Source organism: Clinocottus analis, unplaced genomic scaffold, assembly GCF_023055335.1.
Source record: "Clinocottus analis isolate CAN_PGR_092001 unplaced genomic scaffold, fCliAna1.0.p SCAF_5, whole genome shotgun sequence".
NCBI lineage: Eukaryota > Metazoa > Chordata > Actinopteri > Perciformes > Cottidae > Clinocottus > Clinocottus analis.
Genome location: NW_027176207.1, coordinates 17781837 through 17801953, shown reverse-complemented (window position 1 = coordinate 17801953; position 20117 = coordinate 17781837). Strand labels below are relative to the sequence as shown.

The 20117-nt window shown below is 46.2% G+C and overlaps 1 protein-coding gene across 2 annotated transcripts; it reads right to left on the bottom strand.

Moving 5' to 3' along the window:
- Positions 1-2007: 2007 nt before the first annotated feature.
- Positions 2008-19880, bottom strand: fgfr4 (fibroblast growth factor receptor 4). Of its 2 annotated transcripts, XM_068599906.1 has the most exons (22): positions 19303-19880; positions 16913-17139; positions 13724-13896; positions 13475-13625; positions 13257-13307; positions 12966-13016; positions 11982-12251; positions 11210-11299; positions 10916-11082; positions 10658-10781; positions 9604-9794; positions 9236-9374; positions 8844-9037; positions 8521-8666; positions 8180-8301; positions 7975-8085; positions 7603-7793; positions 5725-5847; positions 5088-5158; positions 4789-4926; positions 4177-4282; positions 2008-3713 (listed from the first exon to the last, which is right to left on the bottom strand). In XM_068599906.1, exons 2-22 carry the CDS (start codon positions 17007-17009, stop codon positions 3537-3539), a joined length of 2883 nt encoding a protein of 960 aa, XP_068456007.1. In that variant the 5' UTR covers positions 17010-17139; positions 19303-19880; the 3' UTR covers positions 2008-3536. The 2 variants fall into 2 exon arrangements, with proteins under 2 accessions (XP_068456007.1, XP_068456008.1); XM_068599907.1 differs by lacking the exon at positions 19303-19880 and having other exon boundaries at positions 16913-17150.
- Positions 19881-20117: the final 237 nt, after the last annotated feature.

Below are 20117 nucleotides of genomic sequence, written 5' to 3'. Positions count from 1 at the left end.
CTAGTGTTCTCAGCGTGCTTTCAAAAAGCCAACAGATCCATCTCACACACTCATTAAGTCCACAAAAATAGTGACGTTTAAGAAGTATTTCACAAGGAATTGGAGGAGAAAGGGGTTCGTATCAGTGACGAGATCTTCTTTCCATCGGACATGCCTGGACCGTGACATCTAAAATAGCACTTTAAATGAATTAATAACACTAGTAGTGATTCATCTCACACACACACACACACACACACACACACACACACACACACACACACACACACACACACACACACACAGACACCCAGACTGGGGCTTTTATCACCTCATGCAGGAGGGGAGAGAGAGAGAGAGAGAGAGAGAGAGAGAGAGAGAGAGAGAGAGAGAGAGAGAGAGAGAGAGAGAGAGAGAGAAAGAGAGAGAGAGAGAGAGAGAGAGAGACTCTCTGGGTGAAAAAGATTTATTGTACATGGGAGATAAGAGACACACAGACACACAGACACACATGTACAGACCACACACCATGTACACAGGAGATAACACACACGTAATCATGCACACACACACACACACACACACACACACACACACACACACACACACACACACACACACACACACTCTTCAAAAGCCTGGGCTGGATGGGATCACTGCTGCCCTCTCCTCCCTCCTCTTGACCTCTGACCTCCATCTCTTGATTCTCTCGTCTCGCCGTCTCTGTCTTTCATCTTTCTCACATTTTTCTCTTTCTCTGCCTGTCTCTCGCTGGCTCTTTATCTTTTCTATGGCTAATATATATATATATATATATATATATATATATATATATATATATATATATATATATATATATATATATATATATATATATATTGCAAGAAGACATTTAAGTTGAAAGAATGCTTTTTTATTTTTCAGTGCAGGTTTCCTAATTTTCATAATAGCATTAATAGCATTTAACTTAGAAAAGAAGGAAATTGGGATGTATATCATCTGCAGGTGAAGTGGAGCCCATCACACGCGTTACAATCACGTCTGGGTTTGGAGGTTTCCAATGAGAGCTTCGGTTTATACGTTCACCGTTGTTTTAATGCAAAGAAAGAGAAGAAGACAGAGCTGCTTTATTTTAAATTATACTTTATTTCATATAAAAACAAAACAATAAACAAATAAATTAGATATTTCTAAAATAGTTCTCTCGAGGAAATGTTTAAGAACGCTGTGATTGTTTACAGTTCGTATCTGGGAGAAGAGCAGATAGCTGGAATGTAAGGATGCAAATGCACCGTTTGCATTTCTGTGTGAAGAGCTTCATTCCAACATGAGACACCAGATGATTGACAGCGTGGAAAGCAAACAAATGAGGAGAGAAGACACACGTGAATCCTTCATTGACTAAACGGTCCGCTGGTTACACTTGAACCCAACAAAAAAAGACCAGAGTGACGTAGCAACACAGGTGGCGATGCCGGTGTCCGCCATTTTTTTGAAGACACCAAAATCAGTCCAGTTTGACATAGTCAGTTTGGTGAAACACTGGTGAATTTTTCGACAAACACATTTCCATACAACTGTCGAAAACCGGTTGTTTGTAGTTTGTGTCTGCGCTCGATGGGACACGGGGGAGTTCCCTACGCAGCTGGTGGAGTCTGAATTAAGATTTGTAATTTAAAAAGATGGCGGCTGTGGGGATAAAGATAGGGGCGTTTGGGAGAGAAGAGGAGACATTAACATAATAAGAGCCTCTTCATTTGCACACAAGCCCCGGCTATCCCCACACCACCACCACCACCGCCACCACCACCACCCCCGCAGAACTCCCTCTGGTCCGTAGTCACACCCATTAAGCCTGCAAAGCCTTCATTGTCCAGCCGGGCTGCGGACCTGAGGACCCCTCGCCAACAGATTGGGCTGGGTGAAGGGTTACAGCCAGACAAAGGAGCCCCCCCCCCACCCCTTCTCCTCTATTTGAAATCAATCACACTGGCTTTCACATGCAGCCCCCCCCCCACCTCCCTCTACACACTCCCTTGTCAACAGTGACAGTGGGCTTGGGCTCAGCTCCCCGACAGAGTCCCCCAATGCTGAATCGTCAGTCCTCCTTTTTCAGGGTCGAGTCCCCCACCGTGGACACACTGTCTCTGACAACGTCGACTGAAAGAGCGGAGCTGTTGTTAGAGGAAGACCACGTAATGTTGCCTCTAACCAATACGTGGTTGTTGGGACATGTAAATGATTCTCGTGACCGCTGAGAACTCATTTTCATAACTTAAGAAATGCAGCCGAGCTCAAACACGGGGTGGTTTTGGTCCAACAACGGCCATAAGAACTGGAAACTGCATCTGCTGTTTCACCACAAATTGTTTGATTGGGCTGGAGGTCGAAGCAGTTTACTACAAAATGACAGATGGAGGGTTTCATTCCAAAAAATGTGAGGTCGACTTTAAAGGCCAAATCCATCAATTTTGCACCACACACACATTTGAGGTTTGAGTTGTCGGATTTTGTGTTTCTCGGTTTTTTGTTTGTTATATGTTTGCAAAAACTGCTGATGCAAACCAATTTTTAACAGCGTCTACTGTTAGTTTATGATCTGTTGGGTGATTTAAATGTTTAATTTTGGTGATCATCGGGTTCAAATGTTCCCTCTGAAGAGAATATCTTGGAATGAAACCCAAAACACGAATACAGTGTGACCGCTGCGACAGGTTTGGCACTTGATTAAATTCTTCTCTCCTTTCGCCTCCAATAACCTTCATTTGTTTGTGTCATTCAGAATAATTTATAAAGGCAATCGTCTTTCTGCTGTTGATATGTACATACAATATTTTAATATTCTAATATATTCACAGGAAATCGTAAATTCAGGCACTTTTTGCTGCCACTACAGCCACTTCTTATAGCACACGAGATCCTGAGATTTAAGACTGTTTGTTTCTTTTTTTAAATAAGCAACACAAAAGTAAAATAATCTTATATAGAGAGATTTATATTCAACTATCAGTTTCTTCTTCTTTTTTTTTATCATAGCAAAATAAATCTTTTAGTTTTTTGTTAAAAATGTCTTTACCACCGAGGATTCTCGCCCTGGTTCTGGGTTGATGAGGAGATCATTGTCCTTCAAAGAAAGCATTTCGAGGCCTTTACGAGTACCTGGATCTTCTCCTGTTGGGTTTAGTGCTGCAGTTTTCCAAAGTTTACAACTGTTCTTGGGCACAGTGCCAGAGCTGATAGTCCAAAGTACCTTTTCTTTGTCGTTTGTCCTCTTTTCTTTCGCCCACGATGAAATGTTTTTCTCCAAACCTTCACCATGTGATGAAGCCCACCGGCCTCAGTGCTCCACGTGCATACATGTGTTTATATGTGTGTGTGTGTATAAATGCTCAACTATACCTATGGGCTTTGTCTGGTGCCATAACGGAGGTCCAATTTTTTTTTTTTTTTTAACTTGACGAAAATGCTTCTGCGGACCTCCAAAATGGCCGCCAGTGGATGTGTTACATGTGTCCCGTGTCTGTAAACGCGTGGGGCAAGCCGTCCGATGCGAAGTCTTATCGGAGCGCCGTCTTCATGTCTATCCTGGAGCGCACGTCCTGGTAGCCCAGGAGGCAGGGGTCGGTGGACAAGGCATCGTGGGTAAAAACGGAGTCGTTGTCGGAGGAGCAGGAGCTGGACGTGTCCTCGCACGACGGGGAGTACTGCTCGAAGGGCGTCGACAGGTCCAAGTACTGAGGGGGAGAGAGGGGGAGTTCAGACATCAGGGAAACGCTGGCGTCTCGAAAAAACATTCAAATGCTAGTTTTTAAAAAAAACCTTAAGGTAAACAGGAAAAACGGCCCCTGAAAGGCGACCGCGAGTGAATCCGCTGTTTATTTCATTCAGAATTGTTTTAAGTTACAGGTTGAGGTTTCTGTGTTGTGACGAATGGGAGAACCAAGAAATCCTTCACATGAAATATTGACCAATCTCTGACATTTCAGCTCTTTGGACGCCGCAGCCAAACATTCAATTTGTGTAGTTTGGAGTCTCAAACCCCCGGATCCTGCTCGCTGTGCATTAACTCTCGTGAACCGAAGACATCTGGACTGCAGATTGCGAAAGGGAGGATGTATGTGTGTGTGTTCATTTCCAGAAGTGTGTGTGTGTTTGTGTGTGTGCAGTTAGTTTCATGGACGTGTGTTTGAGACCCACCTCGTCAGAGATGGACAGCAGCACTTTGTCCAGCTCCTCCACCAGCTGCTTGAAGGTCGGCCGCTGGGTGGGAACGGCGTGCCAGCACTCGCGCATCATCATGTAGCTGCAGAGAAGAAAGAAAAATGACTTCCACCATCTAGAAAATCTATAATGAGATAAACCTTTGCAACGTTTAAGTTTACCCAATGGATGCAACGCTCATATTATGTCATTACGCTAAATACAGGGGTTCATACACACGACTTTTTCCAGAACTTTGAAACACATTTTCATGGCCATTCATTCTCTACAGTCTATGTTTGAATAAAGGAGTTAAGAATAAGTGGTCCAAGTCTGATGTCACCCCACAGAGAGAACAATGCAACGTGAGAAAACTGATCTGCCGAGTCAATACCGCTTTTCTCAGTTGAATTTACTAGAACCAAGCTACAGGTATCTGGGAAGCTGATTTCATGACTTTTCCAGAACTTTCTGGATTTATTTATTTTTCCAAAACTTCTCCAGGCTGTACAAACCCTGTGTATATATACACATATGATGTGAACACACCTCTCATTATTGTGAGTCAAAAGCATACTAAAAGCAACATAAGTAGGACACTGTGCTTACAGTTCATGGGTGCAGTTGGAGGGTTTGTCCATGCGGTGTCCTTCCTTCAGCAGCTTGAAGAGCTCCTCCACGGGGATGCCGGGGTACGGGGAGCCGCCCAGCGTGAAGATCTCCCACATCAGGACACCGAACGACCACCTGAGCACAGACCAGAGGATCAGGGCACGTCTGATATTACAGTGGTGACGTGTGCAAAATGTCTATTAGGTCTATTAGGTCATTGAAAAATACTTGTCTTTTTTCTGAAGCGCTTTGTGTTACCCCGCATGCATTTTGCGGATACGAGAAGTCGGACTTACACGTCGCTCTGGTGTGTGTAGACTCGGTCAAACAAAGCCTCCGGTGCCATCCACTTCACCGGCAGTCGTCCCTGCAAAGCGACCGTGTAGAAGTTAGAGCCTCGCCTTCATTCGTCACAACAACTCACACTTTCTTCTTTCTGTTTCTAAAATGTTTTTCTTTTTTTTTTGGTTCCCGTTCACGAGCCTCCCTCTCTTCCCTCCTCCTCTACCCTCTTTTCTTATTAAGTCCCATTAAGCCTGCTGCCAATCAGTGGAAAACATCCGACATCTGTCTTGAGGAGTTTAAAGCTGTGAAAGGAACCTGGCTGAGGGGCGGACATGTTTACAAGCCGATTTTGTTTTTTTACACAAACAACCAGCTTCCACTTTCACCTCTTAACAATCCAAATGTCTTTACCAGAAGATATTTAATTTATTTTATTGGATGATGTCAACATGGTACTTATTAGAGGAAATATTCCGTTTACTTTACGGGGTCAGAGGTCAAATAAAAGCACATTTTAGCTTCTGCGCTGTGTAAAATAAAAAAGGAGAGCAGTGATTTTGTTGCACTCGTACTCTCCCTACTGGAAAGCAGATTTCCTCACTGGAAAAAGTGATTCCTCGAGACCTGCCACTACAACGTGTCACTCACGTTTGTGGTTTTCTTGTAGTAGTCGATCTGGTGGACTCCTCTGGCCAGACCGAAGTCAGCGATCTTCATCACGTTGTCCTCCGTCACCAGGACGTTCCTGGCTGCCAGATCTCTGTGGATGCACTGCAGAGAGACGAGAGAGAGAATTAAAGACTGACACAAAGCTCCAACATGACCTTTAGGGTCAGCTGGGTCTCCAGATTAGCGAGAGGTTTAAATGACCCTTAGTAATATGCTCAGAGATTGAATGTTGAATTGTTTTAGTATGTCGCCACTTGAGTTTTAAACTGCAAAAGTATGAATTTCTGTCCTGGCCGAACAAAAGGGTCGGAAAAAAAAACTTTATCCACAAGCTTTTATGTTCACGAAATGTGGGAGTTTGAATGGAGACTTGTGACGCGATTCTTTCCCTTCTGTTCCATGTCGCGGTTAAGAGTATTCATGTAAAAACAAGGAGTTACGGGAGGTAGAAATGATTCACTGCAGATTTTCCCCAAAAAAGAAAAGACTCAGGAGCCTTAAGTCAACACACGGCGGCTCATTTTTAGTGAACGCAACAAAATGTAAACGTCTTTATATAGAAACCCGGGAGTATGAAGAAAAAACAAACCTCTCGGGAGGGAGAGAAAAAGAAAGGCCCTGTTTGCCCACATTGAATGGATATCATTAAGTTTATTTTGGTTTTCATTCGAAATAGACGTGGGATTTGTGGCGACGCGCAAAATGAACCAGGGCTGGTTTGCGGGTCTCCCCATAATGGAGGGTTACTTTCAGGCTCCTGCATTCTTCGGAGTCCGAAGAGCCAGAAACCTGATGCCTGCACCCAGACGACAGCTCCGCTGCCTGTTTGCTAACAGATTTATGGGCAGCGCTAAAAAGGGACAAAGCCCCGCGACGGAGGGGACGGACAGATGGATGGAGAAGAGTAAACAGGGCTGGAGCTGCGGCAGCTTTCTGCTCAGGAATGCCTGTCTGAGACACCGGCTGGCAGACAAAGAGACGTGTTGATAAGAAGCACACAGACAGAGTGCATGCTGGGAGAATTAAAGGAATAAAAACACAAGGGGGTTGGGATGGGAAGAATGGGAGAAAGAAAGAGGGCAGACAGATGCAAAGACAGATCCATCTGAAGGCCAAGTGCCCCAGTCCAAAAACACAGATTTACACAAGAACTCAATCCTAATCCTAATTCTAAACTTCTGGTATTACAAAGCTTTGCACTGTTGTTCTGTCCTTTTTTGTGGCTCTATTTCCCTTCCAGGGACGTGAGTACATTTTACTGAATTGTGGCATAATCATAAACATCCCTTTTAAATCCCTTAAGATCACTTGAAATAATAAATCAATAATCTGGCTCACAGCAAAAAGTATTATAACTACGTATTAGACATCTCAAAGTTACATTTGATTACTGAACATGTCTGTTGGAGTGACATAAGCATGTGGATAGTGTCCATTAAAAATAGCAACAAAAAACAATATGGTTTTAGTTCACAATATATATAATAAGATTAGTAATTTTGTGTTTTTTTTCATTATTGTTTAGTCCATAAATGGGGAAAAAACATCATAAATTCCCCGAACCTAAGATGATGTCTTGAAATATCTCTGGTACCAAATATTTTTTTATTTAATTTTACTTGACAAGTAATATATATGTATGCACTTAAGTGCTTCTTAACTGCAGAACCTCTTTAGATACAATGTGCCCAAAAATAAATGTATATGACATGTATAATTATAAATAAGTGTTTGAAACTGGTTCAATCTTGCTTCCATGAAACAATTAAAGAAAAAATATTTACAGCCACCACAGACTCCGGGAGGTTCTCCCATGCCTGTTCTTGTCCTACAAGTTCCTCCTTAAAGTGAGCGTACCCTTTTGGAGGCCAGGTACTCCATCCCTCGGGCCACCTGGTAGGCGCAGGACAGCAGGTCTTTGAAGGTGAGCTGCTCCTCAGGCACCTTGGTCACATCAAAGGTGTAGTCCATGCCCGGGGGTCTCCGGGCCCGCAGGTACTCCCTCAAACTGCCTTTGGAGGCGTACTCCACCAGGACATACAGAGGTCCTGAGGGAGGAACACAAACAGGATAAAGGACTGTGTTTTCTTTATTGTTGTTTCAGCCTCGAGGCCCAGGACCACCATCGTTGAAAACACTCACTACATGAGCTGCTTGTTGAGATTTAACATCGTAAAGGATCCTCAGTTGAAGCAGAAATGACCTAGAACGGTGAAGTCGGACACTCACCATCTTGTGTGCAAACTCCAAGCAGGTTGATGATGTTCTTGTGTTTGTCCATGACCTTCATCAGCTCCATCTCCGAGATGAGGTCCGCCAGATCTTTGTCTGTGGCGTCATCTTGAGGGAAAACATACGTTTTTGTTTAGAAAAGAGACGTACGCTGATCTCGAGAGGCATTTTTTGTGTGTGTTTGTATCATGTCTTCTCCTACCTTTGAGCATCTTAACCGCCACGGTGGAGGCCGGGTCCGGAGAGTCCTTGTTGATGCCGTAGGCATCGGCTCTGACCACCTGACCGAAGCAGCCTTCTCCGAGAGGTTTGCCCAACGTCAGACTAGAGAGAAAGAGAGAAAGTTAGCGAAAAGAAGCCTATAAAAAAGATGTACGGTACCAATTCATAATTTAGGAGCTCTGGCTTCTTAAAGCAACGACTGGGTGGGGTTTGTTTTCTTTTGAGGTCCCACAAATGAGTCCCAGAAGCCAAACTAACAGCGTGGTGTAATTTCTTTGCAGATGATTGGCGGAGGTTGCTCCAACTTAGCAGATCGCTTACTTCTCTCTGGGGAACTCCCAGTCCGGGTCGTAGGGCAATTCAAACTCCATGACTCCAGCCAGCATGGGAGAGCAGCTGGACGAGAGGCGAGCCACCCTCATTAGCGACGCACTGGACTTCCCTGACGAGTTGGACTCCACCGAGTACTGAAGGGAAGAGGTACGACACATTGAGTTAACAGGAGCATACAGGAAGCTCTCAAGTGTGGCCGCTTTAAAAAAAACCCATCCATAAACGTGCTTCCTGCACGCTGCAGCATGCCCCGAGGGGCTTTAGTCGCTTTCAAAGTTGGAGAAACTTGGAAGTTCTCGTGATCCCTGTACCTGTCTGCGAAGAGGAAACTTGGAGAGCTTCTGGACAGGCAAGGCGTCGAACGGCTCGCGTCTGGGGTGGACCTGCATTCGACACAACACCACGATGACGATGGCCATGATCAGAGCCAGGAACCCACAGGCGTAGATGATGATGTCCGTGTACTTTGTCTCCATGGTCTCCATCGCGTCTGCTGCTTCCTCCTCTATGAAATGAAGGGGACAACTCAAAATCAAAAAAAGGGTTCACTTGTTTAAAGTTTCTGTACCAAGATATCTACTATTACTGTTTAAGTTTGGCAGCTTGGTGCAGTATTTGGCATCAATGCTAAGTTAAAATCATTCGAGCAGTTAAGTAAATCCTTATCAACTTTGCCTCACGTCGCCTTCAGTTCGTTCTGTACCTGAGAGGACGGTGAGCCAGGCGGACTGGTGCGCAAATCCGATTGAATTTCCAGCCAGACAGGTGTACTCTCCTGCATCCTCCATGGTAACTTTAGACAGGTAGAGCACTTCCACCTCTGACATGTTCAGACTGCCGGTCTGCACAACACAATTGCAGAAAAAGGGGACATCAACAGTTAGAATTCAACAATCATCGTGATACAACTTCTTTTAAAAACTACTTTCAAGGTGCTTTTATGTCAGGAAACCATAAGCACATTGAAGCAACTCGTATGAGATGAAGGTAAAAGGCAAAGAAGGCTCCCGTTGTTTGGATATCAGAACAGAGATCAGAACTTCAACATACTTTAGCTAGAGTTTGACCAACCTTGAGGACCCGAACGTAGGGCGTCCCATCCGAACCGTAGCGGCTGCCGTTCCTTTCAATGTGTTTGAGCCACTGAATGTGAGGCTGGGCGTCGCTGTAGACCTTACAGTGGAACTGGACGTCGGTGCCCACCACTGCTGTGATGTTGGCCGGTAGACCGGCCTGCAGGATGGGCCTGTGTGGGGAACGCTCTGCGTTGGGAAGAAATTAAAAGGAGAGATGAGCAAAGAAGGTGGGAGCGAAGATGAAAGAGAAACCCGTCGAAGCTTAAAGGATATCTGTCTACTCGAGGGGGGCAAAGGTTCAAAGATCATTTGGGGACATGGAGAAGGAGATTTAACTGATCTGCTAAGCTTAGTCTGCAATGCAGGCAGGAAAAGATGAAAGGAAACTGGAATCATGGGGAGCTATGGCTCAAGAAATCCAAATATTTCAGCCGTTTCACAGCCGGCGAACATGACTGCTTCGTAAACAAAGCTCTGCTAAATGCCAAGCAGTTGTCACTGTCACATATAATGTGTTTCCATGCTGGCATAGTAGAGCAGGAAATGCCTTTTTGAGGACGGAAAATTGGCTCCACTAGCGTGGCTCTTCTTCAGCTGGTTGGCGTCGGCTCTCTTTGATCTGTGCTCACTCTCGCGCTCCGATCTCGTTAGTTGTCTCGTTAGTCTTCTCCCCCTCGTCGGCGGGCGACAGAAAAACTGACCCCGCGGTGGGACGGACAGCCAACAAACGAACAAACAAACCGCAGCCCTCCGCGATCTCCTGTCACAGGTCAGGTAGAAAACCGGTGTGGACGCCTGATCGTCCACATCCTGCCCGGGCGCCCCTTTCACCTTCTGCTCACCCCGCCCGCTCATCCCCTCCCTCAGACCGGAGGCTTTTATTTGGAGCCATGTCTCCTCCACAAGCGCTGACTAATGGCCGTCGCTGTCGCTGCCATAAATGCTGTCAGCCGGATCTCAAAGTATTTCAACTCAGATTTAAAGAATCATCTCTTTTTCCCTCCCAAATCTTTTGGATCTTCACACACGCTGGACAATCAGTCTCTTACCCAGGACATCGAGGACGTAGCTGTGAGCGATGGAGCCGTATTTGTTCTCCACCAAGCAGGTGTAGTTTCCTCTGTCTGAAGGCACGACGCTCTCCATCACCAGGCTCCAGTGCTGGTGTCTCAGCTAGACAAAGAAACACGCACCAAAAAAAAAAATACATCAGCACGGACGGACACTCTCGCTGAGCTTTATCAAACTCACTGTCCGAAGGAAACCGCCTGTCATTGGGCTCTCAGGAGCCGGAGGCCCACGCTCACCTTGATGCCCCCGATGCGGTGCTCTCCTCTGAATTCACGTCCGTTTTTTAGCCAGCGGATGCTCGGCATGGGGCTGCCCATGGCCGGGCAGCGAAACTTCACCGTGTTGCCCGCAGGAACGGCGTACAGCTTCTTCTCCATGCGCTGAGTGTGGGTCCAGTAAGGACCTGTATGCACAGAGGGGCCAGCCAATGAGACGCAAGTCAGAGAGGGCTCTGATGAGACCTGGAAGAGGAGGAGGATGAGGAGGAGGAGTACTAGTTCCCTCGGGGAACAAGGACAAGAACAACGTACCTCTGGAGAAGTAAACCTGGTCGTTTTCGATCTCGGCCGATGAGTCCTCCAAGCCGTTGTCCTCGTCATCGTCCCCCGACCCAAACGAGTCTGAAAAAACAAACACAGGGAACATGAAACAACACTTTCTTGATTTTTTTTTCTGGTCTATAAAATGTTTAGAGTTCATAATACTCAGTGCAGTTGAACCGCACCGAAAGAGTTGATAACTGCATTAGTATTTTTCATGGTTTTATACTGCAATGACAGTGAGATTAAAAAATATGGTTTTCATGGAAGTCAATGAGGCATTTTTGGTATCCGAAGGTAGTATTTGACACTACATGAAACATACTAATGCAATCAAATCAATGTTGTTGCTAATCTTTAACATTTCCAAGACTCTTAGCACCACCAAAACCCCATCACCCTACTATTTATTATATGGAGAACAATCCGACTATAATCCAACTTGAAACCCATATGGGAAAACACAGGTGAGGCCACCATGGAAACTGCGGACAAACCCACTTGGGACTCTTATCTGCAGCCCAAATGTAAACCTTCTGGGCCCCACATGGACATGCTGGCTGGGAAATATCTGGTTTTGTCAACCAAACAGTCCAATTATTCACATCATTGGCGATTGAAATGTTGTCGGCCGATTGGAGGACATATTTGAGCTGCCCAGCGAGAGTGTCGGTGAACGAGGTGGTTGTTGGTACGCGTAAACAAACATGACAACAACATCTACAACCATGAAAACGCTCCACAACAGTCTCGGCGTCCTCACCGGCCACAGTGATGGTGAAGTTCCTCACAGGCGCTTTGGTTCCCCGCAGAACGCACACGTAAACGCCGGAGTCCTCGTACGTCACGTCCGCGATCTCCACGGCGGCTCCGCGGATCTGGATGCGGGGCGTGGGCAGAACGCGGACCCCCTCCTTGTACCAGTTCACCGCCATGCCGGGCCGGGTGCTCGGGTCGCAGCGCAGTTTCAGGACGTTGCCCGGCTCGAGCAGAAGATGCTCCGTGGTGTCCTCGCTCTGGTCGTCGATAACATCTGTTGAAATGAATTTGAATCAGCACAAAATTCTGTGGTTTTTTCCCTCTTTTTTCAACTCTTTTCAGCACTTGTCAGCAGGTTATTTCTTCTTCTCCTCTCTGAAGCAAGTGGCCGTCCCCTCAACTATGACCTTCAACACTTCAACTCCATTATCTCCTCTACCAACACACACACACACACACAAAGAAATTACCATGGAGACCAGGAGGCCTGGCCGACCCAAACCCTCCTCCACACACCCCCTTCTTCTCCTCTTCATCTTTTTGTTCCCCTGTGGATTATTGTGGGGGTCTGAGAGCAATCTAGCTAACACTACAGACTCCCTCCCAAAACAGAAAGAAGAAAAGAAAAGAGAAGGAAGAGGAGAAGCTGAAGCTAATGAACATGTTGCAGCGTGACAGTGGACGGAGAGTAAATCTGAGGGGCGGTGAAGGTTCACTGCAGATCTAAGTGAGCGACGAGAAGAGAGGAGTTCATTCCCGCCTGGGGAAGGAGGACGAGCCCACACAGATGGCCGCCGCCGCACCATCTTCAAGAGTCTGTGCCGTCTTTTCTGGGTTTCACACACTTATGCTAACCAGCGTAAACGCCTGCGTCGACAATATTTAACAGGATCGCAATGTCAGAAACGGATTCAAACTGAAAGCCCTTTGTGATTTGACAGTGTTTATGTTGGATTTAACATTTTTTCCGGCATGAGAATTAGGTTACCTGAAGGGATTATTGCAGCGGTCAGGTCCACCGTTCGAGAAATGATGGTACCTGTGGGAGTAAGAAGTTGAGGTTAGCATATAACGTAACACTCGGTCTTGACAGATGCTACATTGTCAAGACTGAAACCTCTTCTGGGTTTTCACAAACGTGTTCGAAGCGGTTTGAACTGCCACCTCGTCAGTATTTAAAGGGAATGCGATGTCAGAAAAGGATTCAAACTAAAACCCATTCGGGATTTGACAGTGTTTATTTTGGATTAACATTTTTCCAGCATGAGAATTAAGTTACCTGATGGGATATCTGCGGCAGTCAGGTCCACAGTTCGTGAAATGATGGTACCTGTGGGAGTAGAAAATTGAGGTTAGAATATAACATAACACTTGGCCTTGACCGATGCCACATTGAAGTATATTTTGGCTGAAAGTCTGGGATCATTGTATGAAGTTGGCACCAAAACTAGCTAAGATTTGCCCAAAAATGTTGGTGGGATGAAAAGAGTGTCTTACCAGGCAGGACCTCCAGCCACGCCGACTGCATGGCCTGAACCGTCTGTCCTTCGTGGGTGTTCTCCGCCATGCAAATGTACTCGCCCGCATCCTCCGGCGTGATGCTGGACAGATGCAAAGTGTTCACCTTGGACGCGTTGCTCTGCAGGGCCTGCGTGGAGCAGTGATCATTTCAACCTCGTGCTCATGACATCTAACACGACTGAATCAACACATAAAAATTGCTGCCGGCCGATGATCTGTTCTCACCGTCAGAGCCCGGAGGTGAGGCGGTCCTCCCTGGCTGACCTTCGTCTTCAGCCACTGCACCTTGGTGGACACCGGCCGGTGGACTTTACACAACAGCTTCGCCTGACCGCCCACCAACGCCGTGGTGTTTTCTGGGTAACCTGGCACGATCAGAGGCCTGGAGACCCGAAGTTCTGGATCACAAAAAGGAGATACACGCGTAGAAAATGAGTCATTTTACATATTGGGGACGCATTCATCTTCCTCTTGGCTTACAAGCTTGAGGAACCTTTCTTCCTCTGTATAATACTTATTTACTACGAAAACACCAGGTTTCAGGTGTCATGTCACGGGATAAAAGCTTTTTTTTCAAACAGCTACAAACCTCCTTGGTCTGAACGAGAACCAAAAAAAAATGGTCAAAACACAACCGAGAGGTTTCAGTTTACCTCTGAAAGGTCCGGCAATGGAAGTACAGCATGTTTCTTCACAGCCGCTGTCATTTAATGCATCCAGGAACCGGCGATAGAGTGCCCTGATAACCCGGCTACCATCGTGTCACCATCAGCCACAGTGCCCTCCATTCACCGGGTCACTCGGCCATTCATGCGCTCGCCCGCTCACTTGTTTGGAGCATATGTGCGCCCTGGCTGGGGACCTCGCTCGCTGCTCAGTCAATCAGAACGAGCAATTTTCCAGGGCAATTTTCTGTTTGATTGCTTCCTTGCGAGCGCTTAGTGAAAAGGCAATCTGTTCCCTTGTCGGGGAGTGAAGTGCTTTCAGGGGCGCGCACACACACACACGGCTACAACCTTTGTGAGTGGAAACGCTGATTGGTCAAAGCAGCCATAAGGAAAACAAATTAAAAAGAAACGTGGTGATGGATAGTTTTAATGTGAACACAGTACACACACACACACACACACCTACACACACACACACACACACACACACACTCTAACTGGGTCCACTTAGTTCAAAATATTAAGACTAAGAGATCCCAACAAGCATCTCCATCTAATGGCGCAAACACTCTGTGGTAAATCACAGAGATGAACACACACACACACACACACACACACACACACACACACACACACACACACAAGCATAAAGCCGTGCTAATGAACTTGCAGAGATGGGGACGGTGCCCTGCAGTTGAACTCGCGGCAGAGTGTGAATTGTCACCCAGAGGCGAGGGGGCAAACAAAACACAACACAACACAAACAAACCGCTCGGCCGATGAAAGAGCGAGCCAGCGGCCAGCGGCCATCAGACATCAGACATCAGCCGACCCGGGAACAGAGCAGCAGAGCCGCAGGTCCGTTTTGATAACTGCACAGCTACAGAACACCTCAAATATCGGTTTTGTCTTACTGTTGTTTGACAATATCGTACAAAACAGTTGTTATAATATGAATCTACTTCTGTTCGTATTGCAACGAACAGCTCCTGAAGAATTCTCGCAAGTGGACCTGGAGTCACAGTGATGTCTCTGAGGTCACGAATGAACCTCCGAGCTTCACGTCATAGATTTGTACGAACATTAGATGGAAGCAGTTATGATTACATACTTTGCGAGCAATCATTCATTCCCTGTTTGTGCAGCAGATATATGAGAAGTTACATAATGCCCATCCACAGGCAGCTCTGGTCTGTTCAGCAGATGCACGCCTAAAAATGATAAACAGCAACCCAAAGCGAAAGATGACATTATTTAGGACACTCTGTTCTCCTTAATAGTGTGTAGTTAACCGCTAACAGCATGTTGTCCTAACATGCTACACATCCATTTTGGAAGAAACGCTTTTTCTATATCTAAAAAAACAGGATTAAATTGAGCAAGGATTTAATTTACCAGTCAAACTTTGACATCGTCTCTGTACATCTCCTGGGTTTTTTGTGCCGCAATGTATGAGTAAAGGGCAGCCAGAAACTATTTAAGCTTGCCAAATATGTACAGACAAAAGCTATACTCAGACTTTTCTATAATCTGTAATGATGTGGCAGAAAACACAACTGAAAATAAGTTTTCTATGGAGGGGAGGGGGGAGGGGAGGGAAAAAAAAAACACTGGACAAGTCAGCTCCCTGCATTTAGCAGCGTGTGGTTAGTAACATTAGATGTGTAATTATATTTAGCAACATGACAGAAAACGCCCGGCGGCTTGTTTCTGTGCAGAACATTGGGACGCATTCTTCCACTTTGATTCGAGTCCATTCTGAAATCACCGCTTTGTGAAGGGGAACCGTTTGAAACTCCAAAGGACCGAGATAAAAGTTGCAACGCTTCCCCCGAAAGTTGCAACCTCGCGTGTTTTTAACGACCTGAAGATCAGTCCCGGTTTCGACACTTAACTCGCCCGTCTCGAAGAAACCATTGAGCTGTTCTTCTCCTGCACGGTGTCCTCTGAGCAAAGCAAGCCTCGGCTGGCCTCGCCAGAGGTGCAGAGACGCAGAAGAGACGGCTTCTGTGCTCGATCGCCTCCGGGAGGGGAGACGGGGGGGGGGGCAACAGCCCACTTTGTCTTTCATCAATCTCCACACAAAAATGTCCTCTAGTCCTTTAATCTGACTTAGAAAACATCATCTCCTTCACCTCCGAGGGAGAAGAAGCAACTTGATTTGAGTGATTGCGTTGGACACGTTTCCTGATTGCACCGTAACCCAGAGGAAACATTCTGACAGTGGCTGACTTTTCTTCTGTTTGTGAAGCATCAATGAAAAAGCCCCCCTCCTCCCTCCTCTTCCTCCTCTTCATCCTCTACAGCTGGCACGCAGCCAGGCAGATTTACACTTCCGAGCCCCAGGGCCTCGGACGGATCAGGTAGCTCGGTTTACGGCAGCGAAAACACTGAGAGCTTCTTTTTTCTTCTCCCCTCCCCACCTTCCTCCTTCTGAGACCGGACTGCAGCCTCTCTGTCATATTTCCTGCCACCACAACCTCCTCAGTGTTGATGGCTGCCAAGAAACTGACACTAAAGAAGGGGAAAGTGCGCCGATCGGAAACCATCGCTGACACAGAGTTGACGACGTAACGCAATCGGACCTTGAAGTCACACGTTATCTTACTCTCCCTGCAACGCAAAGGCCCAAAAAGTGAATTTGTGAAGCATCTTAAAATAATGGGATTCCAGATTTGACAATGTTTGATAGTTTCAGGCATGATCACCTGCAGGGGTTGTAAAAAAAAAGCAGTTCAGGTCTTACCTTTAGTCCTTCCTTCGTTGATGGTCCTGGCCGAGGCTCTGTCCGTCAAACAGAGCAGGAGGATGCAGAACGTGCAGATCCTCTCCATCTTCTTCATGCGTGTCTTCTGGTTGCAAAAGGTATAAATATCTGTACGTCGGGGGCCTGGAGTTGGCCTCACACTCCGGTCCCTGCGGTCCCTGGCATTGGAAACCTCAGAAACACCACAAAGCCTCTAAATCTGGATCCTGCAGACGCAAACAACCACAAAAGGGAGACGGTTATCTTGCTGATCAGAGATCTGTCTGCAGAGCTGCTCGAGGCACAAACTTCCAACAATCGTTCAGACGAATAGGAAAAGGTTTGAGGGTTTGGCTTCGGGCAGCTGTGTTCTTAACTAGATGTCCTGCTAACTGTACGGCTGGTCGGCGTTACATTGTCCAGGCTCCCCCTGCGTCATGAATGAGGAGCAGGGCTGTTACCGCCTGTTGTTTGTCAATGGACGGTCCCGGCTCAGTGTGCCCCCGGGATAATGGGCCCTTACTGGGAAAACACTTGAAACTCGCCAGGAAGCTACAGAAGCTGAAGGAGCAGCAGAGAGACGCGACTGGCAGCTGGCATGAGGCTTCAGGTGGAAACAGGTGACTTTGCTCACTGGAGCATCGATCCGGCCCGCGGGAGGCTCGTGCGATACCTTAAAGATTGAGCATTTTACATCACAAAATAACTCATAACTTCACTTTCTGGTGATGGTGTTGTCATCGGAGTAACTGTTTGGTCCAAACCTTGTTAGAGAACAGTAAAATAAATGCCTGTAAGGTCTGCAAAAAAAAAATAAAGTTGTATTTATTATATTACTTTTTTTTCAAGCCAAAAGACAAACATCTAATTTATTCGATTCGATTTTAAAAAAGCAACAAAATACTCACACAGTTGTCTGAAAATGACTTAATTTATTTGACTGCCTGATTATCAATGCTATTAAAATATGTAAGCCTCCTAATGGGAATAGGAGTAAAGTTACTAACACAACTTTGCATGAGAAGTGTAACAAAGACCTAAATTCTGAGAAAATATGATTATTAATGCTAAAAAAAAAAAAGATTTATGAAGGCACTGAGTTGCAACGCTGTCAGCATGAAGTCATTCTAGACACAAGCTATAAACACTAACAGCCTGCAACAAGAACACGAGAGGAATAATGCAGCGATGCTGCTGCTGCGAGTCCGACCAACTGCGCACAGGCGCCAGACCCCGGTGCGTGCGCCACATGCACGCAGGCCGCGCCCACACACACACACACACACACACACACACACACACACACACACACACACACCGTTTAAAGAACCAGCCTGCTGAATGAAACGTATTCTTTCTCAATTAAGGACTGGAAAAAAAAAAGAAGCTTTTTTCTCCTGGTGCTGCTAATTCCGTTGGCACGCTGCCTCGCTGCTGCAGCCAAAACACTTCTACTGCATTCTACTGTTTGTACTCAGAGAGAGAGAGAGAGAGAGAGAGAGAGAGAGAGAGAGAGAGAGAGAGAGAGAGAGAGAGAGAGAGAGAGAGAGAGAGAGAGAGAGAGACGTCACTGTGTAGCGTTTTTATTCTGAATGCACTGCACCTTTCTTTCTTTCACACTTCATAAATCAGTGTCAAACAGACCTCCTGGGTTAGAATGAACCGTATAATAATGCTGTAAGTCAAGGAATTTGATCAAGTGTCTGACACACATCTGGGGTTTAATCAAATACATGAAATATAAATGAAAAGTCAGAGCGTTTGATCAAGACTGTCACTACGCACGGTGTCCATTCGTCAACTTCACGCGGGTGAAATAGTGATATAATATATATATATATATATATATATATATATATATATATATATATATATATATATATATATATATATATATATATATATATATATATATATATAGTTTTAATTCCCTGTGGTCTGACAGAGTTCAAACTCCGCTCTGAGTGTCTTTCCTCCAAACAAATAGTCCGTGTGGAAGGTTCAATGTCTAACAGGCAGAGTCACTTGTTGGGATCTGTGCACGTTGCAAAAAAAAAAAAAAACACAACAAACTTCTTCTACTCATCTGAAAGCTACAATGTATTGACTCCAAGTCCACGATTTCACGTTGAGTTCACTGTAAACGGGGGTTTACATTGCACACGAGAGACCCGGGGTTGGTGGAGGAACAAAAAAACAACCTTCTTGTGTCTCATGTCAGTACACTTGTTTTCTAAAAATAAATAAAACAAGTAGAATGAACTTATTCTAATAACTATATCTGGGATTTGAAATAGCTGCATATCAGGATTTTAGTCGTGATTTAACCGACACACTGCAGCCGAAATGAATGAAACAACACATCTCCAGCTGTCTCGCTCTGTACCCACCTTTCCTCCCGGTCTGGGATGACTGGCACACGGTGGTGGTGGTGGTGGTGGTGGTGGTGGTGGGGGGGGGGGATCACTCCTTGTCCCGTTCGATACGAGTGAATATTGAAATCCTCATTTGGAGCTCCGTTGCCGCCACTGTGCCTTCCCCCAAAAGCAGTTTGTGAGCGTCTCTTGTGTATCCGGCTAAAAAAACGAAGTCTTATAAATCCATTAAAAACAGCCCCTTGGAACATGAACGACAGCTGCCGGGCTCTGCTAGTGATCCCCCCCTGGGCAAAGTCCACTGCAGCCGGCCACTCACAGGGCTAAATCCATGGAGAGAAAGAAAACCAAACACGGAGCAAGAAGGTGGATTTTGCGCGTGGAACAATACTGTCCCTTCTCTCTTACGAAAATATTGAAAAAGATCCAAAGTGGCGAGAGTAAGAGATTAATAGAAGGTGATGAAACGTGCCCCGTGGTTTGGAGTCCTCTCTCGGTTACACTGTGGTCGTGGAGAACTCTTCACAGTGCGTCTTTACGCAGCGCTTCTGCGAGCTGTCTCCTCTCCCGCGTGAGTGTGTATCCCGATCAGATCGGAGCTCTGGCGCTCAAATGTGGAGCTCAGCCTCCTCGGCTCGTTTTGCTTAAGCTGCAGAGAGAGAGAGAGGGAGGGAGGGAGAGAGAGACAGAGAGAGCGAGAGAGAGAGAGAGAGAGACTGCGCCCACCACACACCGGCACTCCGCTGCTCTCCGGACGGCAGTCACAACAACAATGGTCTGTGAGCGGCCAGGGGAGGAGGAGGGAGGAGAAGGGGGAGAGAGAGAGGGAG

What these genes read in the sequence shown, in the direction of transcription:
- fgfr4 (XM_068599906.1), bottom strand. Translation starts at nt 17,009, where the DNA reads ATGAAGAAGATGGAGAGGATCTGCACGTTCTGCATCCTCCTGCTCTGT. An exon ending in CCAGGTTTACTTCTCCAGAG is followed by an intron (nt 11,083 to 11,209) that starts GTACGTTGTTCT and finishes CTGTGCATACAG; the next exon opens with GTCCTTACTGGACCCACACT. An exon ending in TACACACACCAGAGCGACGT is followed by an intron (nt 4,927 to 5,087) that starts GTAAGTCCGACT and finishes GTCTGTGCTCAG; the next exon opens with GTGGTCGTTCGGTGTCCTGA.